The sequence below is a fragment of the Bombus vancouverensis genome, chromosome 4 (assembly GCF_051014615.1).
Source record: "Bombus vancouverensis nearcticus chromosome 4, iyBomVanc1_principal, whole genome shotgun sequence".
Taxonomy (NCBI): Eukaryota; Metazoa; Arthropoda; class Insecta; order Hymenoptera; family Apidae; genus Bombus; species Bombus vancouverensis.
The window spans coordinates 14,852,823-14,859,592 of NC_134914.1; the positions used below are offsets into that span (position 1 = coordinate 14,852,823).

Genomic DNA, 6,770 nt, shown 5'->3' on the forward strand with positions numbered 1-6,770 from the left:
ATCATTTGTTCCGTTTTGTAAAAGCGTTACTATATAGTGCATCCTATGTATAATATGCATACTAACATATACATGTGCGTATTATATACATAGTTCTTTATCATTACCAAATAATTATCTCAATGCAAAATATTATTTTATAAATAACATTATTAATATTTTATGTTATACATAAACTGTTCATATCAATTACATCGAAAAATATGATTTATTTATCTTTTCCAAAAATGCTTTATGCAAACAGTATGTTGTTTGAGAATTTCCTTCTGTACATACGTTTGTTTGGACATTAGAACATACTTCTGTACCTATTGGCTCTTTCTTTTCATTCCTGCAATTTAGAATACATAAATTGCATTTACATGCCCACTTGTGTGCGCATAGGAAATGTCAGACATTATAGGCATGATAGAGAACAATACATATACATATATATATGCAAACATTTTATTTCATGATAAAATATGTAATATCTTACTCAAAAATATTGGTTGTGTATTTCTCTGGTATTTTCTCAATCATTCCAGATTGCATTATATTCCACGAAAGGTCTATAATACTAGGCGCACATATTAAGTCATTTATAGTTTCAGATTTTTCATCACGAATAGTATCTTCACTTTCATTTTCGATTTGTTTGGTTTCTTGATAATCTGTCATATATACCATGCTCGAAATATTAAGAAATAGTAAAAAATATATCGCTATGCATATGTAATATTAAAAATTATAACATTAAACAATGTATATATTAACAAATATATTACTATATTTAACCTATATAAGGTATTTTGTAATTTAAAAATGATACGTTTCGTAATTGTACGTGTACCTTGTTGGAACTTGTAACTTCATGTATGAATTCTAATTTGAATAAAGTGTAGCAGAATATGAATAAAAAAAACTTCACTTTTATATATATAACAGAAATATTTATAAAAAGACACGAATAAAAATCGTATGCTTTCAAAATGACCGCTAATGATGGAGTTCAATGTAGAATAAGATTCTTAAAGTTCTATGTAGTATTAACAATTTACTTTTTAAGCAAACACATTGCGGAAGAATTAAAGTCATATCGTATCCAAGCGGTACCGAATCTTTTCCTTTTATCCGTTGCTCTTCTCTAGGATGAGGTTCAAATAGATCTAGATACATGCTTGTGTCTCCACCATTTTCTACACAATTAAGCAGTTTCTCGAATGAATCTGTTAATTTCGTTTCAGAAGTATCTGTCAATTTTTGAATTTCTTTCCAATTCGTGCAACAATCTGAACAGTCTTCGCTCAACGATTTTAATTTTCTTTCGTTTTCTAAGCAGATACATGACGCTTCGTCCTTACATGTACAATGACTGCTTTCTTTCCTGATGGTTCCACAAATTGATAGAATAGTAGATTCTGTGGAATTTCTGCACACGCCGTCTTCCTTTCTTATAGTTCTATTGTTTCTCTAAACATAAGTAAATTTATAGCTAGATATATTATGTTTTTGTTGCTGTTTTTACATATTTTTTTGTTTTAAAATGTTTGACGTCCATCATCTTTGTGTACAGTAATCTTACGAGTATTACGATAATATATCATTTTTATTTTGAAGTTCTGTTTAGTTAATAATTAATGGAGGGGTTCAGTGAGAAAGAAAAGGCATTGCCGAATAAACATGATAAAGGTGCATCTAAACCAAATTAAACTTGTGATACGTCGATCGAAAGAAAACCATTTCGACAAAGTTGTGTGTAGAGTGATCTATTTATATAATTGATATATTGCATATATTATATGAAAGCTTGTGATCAATGATGACACGGATTATGGTAGTAGAAGATAAAACATTTTTAAATTTACGGAAACGTAAAAAAATCTGTTGTTTCTAAAAAAGTGGTTTTTAATTTTGTTATTTATGACGCACCATTCCGACAAATCTAAGAAAGTTATGAGTTAATAAATATGGTAGGCCACTTTCATTGTAAAAGTATAGATGTTGTCATTTAATAACTTCAATAAAAAATTGGCCTTTTAAAACTTTCCTAATTTTTAGAAAATAGGATTTTAGGTCAAAAGGTCTTAAAAAATTCCCAGATATATAACAATATAGCTATAGTATCTTAAATTTTTACCATAATTTCTTATAGGATAGAACAAAAGAAATCAAGCATAGCTTGTAAATCATGTTTAAGCCTGTAATCATGATCAATAACTACCCTAATAATAGAGGTAGGGTGCTAAAATCTGGTCGAAATGGATTTCCTACGAAGCTTTTTCGATTGACGTTTGACAATTTTAATTTGATTTAAATACACTTTTACCATGTTTATTCGGCTATGCCTTTTTATTAAAGAGCATTTCGAAAAGAACTTAAAATGAATGATTATTATTTACCGATTTCTTTGACCACTTATCTGTCTTCGTGCATGGCGATAAAAGTCCAATATGCGCGTTGCGTGGAGAATTGATAAAGTATTTATTGCCATTTTCCTCCAAATTAATTACTCCACTATATCTCGTTGTACCATACGCTGGTATAGGGCCAGTATTTCTCGTAGTACAATTTACTAACATTTCCTTATGAAACTTCTCGACTTAGATTGGACATACAGATTTTCTAAAGATATATCAATGTGAATAATTCATTAGTCTCACTCAATTAGTTTTTAAAAAATGTTCAATATATAGAGCTGTTTAATTTTAATGGTTTATACAATAGTTTATACAAACATTGTAATTCGCATGATCTTCGATAATTTATGTTGACCAAAGATAGAAATTTAACATGATCCTAAAAATTTATAATTAATTTTCTCCGGTTAATGATTTACCGACTGATGAATTTGCTATACATATGTGAAATGATAGAAAGCAATGACTGGCTATGAAAACACGGAAATCGATACTCCAGCGCATCTGCTTCAGGGCAAACCTGGAGAGATATGAATACAGTTTTAGGAGTTTGAATTATGAATATGAAACATGAACGAATTAACACTATCTGAAATATTACATATTTGAAATAACGAATTATTTTATAACGATTTTATTTTTCAAAAACATTTGTGATTTAATATTTTGGGAAATAATTTTCAAAGAATAATTATTTTGCATTTGAAATATTTATATATTTATATAAATATCAATTCAAAGTATATCATGGGATTAACACTAAACCTACTGACACTTCGTGCGGTTAAAATGACCGGTGATTAAAGAAGTAATAGTTTTTATGATTTAATTTAGATAATGATTAATTTATAACTAAATGTATATAAAATGGTGAACTTTCATATAATTTCGTCGAAATTTACTTTTGTTTAATTTCAATTATAGACTTAAATAAAATTACACTTTTATTTATATAGAGATATATCTTATTCAACTGTTTTACAAATTATCTTATTATCATATTTCCAATACATATTTCCCGCATCTTAAATAAATTTTCATAATTTTGTAACCTTTACAATTTTTTACTTGACAAGTTTTTTGTAGTAATTAATCTAAACTTGTTGATAGTTTTATTGCATGGTTTTTTCCCCGCGATTCTTTATATAAAAGTAATGTATGCATCAGGTTTATAACAATTTTGTGAATTCTCTATAAGAACCTAACCCACGCTGTAGACACCATTGCAAATTTAATGGTTCGTAAATGTTGGCTTCTTTCGCTCTTCTAATCAAATTAACCTCATAATTTCAGCAAAGTCATTCCTGCTCATTGTTTTTGAAAAAAATGCAGGTCTCCGAGTTTTATTCCACAAATATGAAACATCTAAATTCTTTGTCTGATATGCACCTCGGGCATATAGCAGAGCAATACATGCATCTATTTGCCGTATTTGTTAAATTCCGTTTTTACTTGTTCTTTCATTATATGCCGTTTAACGATAATTTCTTTCCTTTTTACCCTGGACGTGAACGGTTATTTATAAATAAAATTCAACTCTGATTCGGTTGTAAATAGCTTTTCATGTGCTTCTATGCCGTTTTCAGTTGCTGAAGTTCATCGTATACTGAACAGTCTTCTATGTTCTATTTTTTTTTAAAGTCGTGACATTTTTAGGGTAAATATTTATCACAGAATAATACCATGTACGGAGTACAAAATTATTGTCAAATTTGATATGATTTACTTTTGCTTTTATGACAACTTTACGCAAAACGCTCTGAGATGTTTTCTGTCTGAGTTTTAGAGATAACAAGGTTAAATGTCGACTAACTGATTAACAAACTGATGTAGGAGAAGAAAATATTGATGAGTATTGGCCGTTCTCCATCAACGGTTGTTACTCGAGTGTGGAGTTAAGAAAAGCCCGCTTTTCCCGTGTTTTATCGCAATGAGCGATAACCCTAAAAAACTTCCTGCATATATTTTATATACTAAAGGCATATCATTATGTAAATTGTGTAAACTTTTACGATTTAATAACAATTCCTTATCTTATATAATTTATAATGTATACTATGTTTATCATATACACAGATATTCTATGATTACGTATATGAGGGGGCGTACGTATATGAGTTATTTATATAGCGTGGAGCTACAACGGGAAACGCAGTAATCAACTGAGCATTTCTGCGTTTTCAGAAATTCAGAAATATCTGCACTTTATAATGTTGATATTGTTGTTAGCGTTTATTACATTTGTACTTACTACTTTACAATCTACGACAGTTCTAGGGCAGTTTGATTTTTACAGTGAAAATCCTACGCCAAATAACCGTCCTATAATTGGCAAGTATTGATCTATGCATATATGTATATACATATACACGTATATGTCAAAGTATCAATAATGCTAACTCTCCTTTTTTAATGCTTTAGAAATCATATAAAAAATATGTTTGCATATGGAAATTTAATTACATAAAAAACTGTATCGTAGATTGAGATATATAATTAATAATTAATATTCAAGTAATACATGGTCCATAGATCGTGTAATATATAAAGATAATACTCGATGTTAATCAAAGCGACTTCAATTTTTCAATCAAACTGTTGTAATATAATCTACAAGTGAATATAAAAAGTTAGAATGTTATATGAAGCATTTATAGGAAAAATTCACGTTACACGTTTTGCTAATTTTTTCTTTTGCGCGAGTTAGTAAGAAAAATTGCAAATATTCTGTTTTTAAAATTAGTCTGATTCGTCTAGTAACATAAACAAAGCGCGAATTTTATTTTTTATTCAAACAATATTAGTTTATTGCGATTATATGAAAATATATTATTCAACGCGTTGGTTAACTAAATTGTTTCTCTTATATTTTATTCAATCTTATGTTTAAAAGGTATTTTAGTACAAGAGAAGCCTCCAGACCATTCCAAAAGTTATATTGCTGCATCATACGTAAAATTTATTGAAGGAGCCGGTGCCAGAGTTGTTCCAATTTGGTAAGTTTGTAACGTTATAATAAATAATAGATTGAATTATCACTGTAATATACATGTAATTATACCAAAAAGATGCTCTTTTTTAGGATTGGAAGGGATGAATGTTATTATGAAGATATTTTATCTAAAATAAATGGGTAAGATGAAAGACTGAAAAAATAGAAAAATATATAAATTATAATATATGTATTATATCATTTCCTATAGAGTTCTATGGCCTGGTGGATCTGCGTCTTTCGCTAACAGCAATGGGGGGTATGCAGATACAGGATATAAGATTTACAAGTAATAGAATTATATAAAAATAGTTTTATCACTCGAAACGGTATAGGAGTATCTTTTGCTTAATCATGGTATGAAAAATTTTCTTAATTGTTTTGAATTCGTTTACAGAATTGCAAAAAGAATGAATGACAATGGAGATTATTTTCCAATACTTGGAATATGTTTAGGATTTGAGTTGTTAACATACGTTGTTGCTGAACGTTTTCCTCATAGGACACGCTGCAGAGCACAAGCTCTACCACTTCAGTTGGAATTTACACCAGGTTCATCATTCAAATGTCACCTTTTTAACCAGTTTCCTAAAACAAAAATCTAATTTTCTTTGTATATTTTAGATTACAGAAGCGGTAGGATGTTTTCTGATATTTCAGATAATGTTGAAGACATATTGAGAACTAAGAAAGTGACATCAAACCAGCATCTAAATTGTGTTACGAAATCGGTAAGATATATTCATTTATTTTACAATAATATATGTCTGAAGATTATGATACTTATTAACAGATTTGTAGGGTTTACAACGTGCTGGTGTAAGTGATAAATTTCGAATATTGTCTTTGAATCGTGATTTAAATAATCTTGAATTCATTTCTTCGTTGGAACACATCACTTATCCTTTTTACGGCTTGCAATTTCATCCAGAGAAAAATTTATACGAATGGAAAATCGGGGAAAAAATTCCACATGGAAAAAATGCTATTGAAATTGCACAATATTTTGCTAATTTTTTCGTTAACGAAGGTACATCTGTCTTTTTTGAAGATTTTTATATCTTATATCTGAAATCAATACCAACCAAAATTATTTTGTGTGCAGCGCGTAAGAATCATCATATATTTCGAAGCAGTGAGGAAGAAGCTCAGACGTTAATTTATAACTACTCACCAACTTACACTGCATTGGGGGACTCTGTATTCATGCAATCTTACATATTTGATTTAGTGAATACATTATGATCTGTTGATATTTGTTTAGTTAATTCTCGGTCTGATAATTTTATTGTATATTGTTACTAATTATTATTTTGTTATATATTCTATAGATATTAAAAGGAATACTAAATTTTTTAAAATGAATGTAAATTTATTGC

At 28.7% G+C, this 6,770-nt stretch overlaps 2 protein-coding genes across 2 annotated transcripts; one reads left to right on the forward strand and one right to left on the reverse strand.

The window, feature by feature from the left end:
* Window positions 1-186: 186 nt before the first annotated feature.
* Window positions 187-4,550, reverse strand: LOC117166541 (uncharacterized). The gene is made up of 5 exons (XM_033350566.2): window positions 2,718-4,550; window positions 2,382-2,604; window positions 1,041-1,452; window positions 479-653; window positions 187-331 (listed from the first exon to the last, which is right to left on the reverse strand). Exons 2-5 carry the CDS (start codon window positions 2,559-2,561, stop codon window positions 190-192), a joined length of 909 nt encoding a protein of 302 aa, XP_033206457.1. The 5' UTR covers window positions 2,562-2,604; window positions 2,718-4,550; the 3' UTR covers window positions 187-189.
* Window positions 4,538-6,752, forward strand: LOC117166538 (gamma-glutamyl hydrolase A-like). The gene is made up of 8 exons (XM_033350564.2): window positions 4,538-4,730; window positions 5,293-5,395; window positions 5,482-5,532; window positions 5,603-5,680; window positions 5,789-5,943; window positions 6,016-6,122; window positions 6,193-6,421; window positions 6,497-6,752. The coding sequence occupies exons 1-8, from the start codon at window positions 4,610-4,612 to the stop codon at window positions 6,634-6,636; spliced, it is 984 nt and encodes a 327-aa protein (XP_033206455.1). The 5' UTR covers window positions 4,538-4,609; the 3' UTR covers window positions 6,637-6,752.
* Window positions 6,753-6,770: the final 18 nt, after the last annotated feature.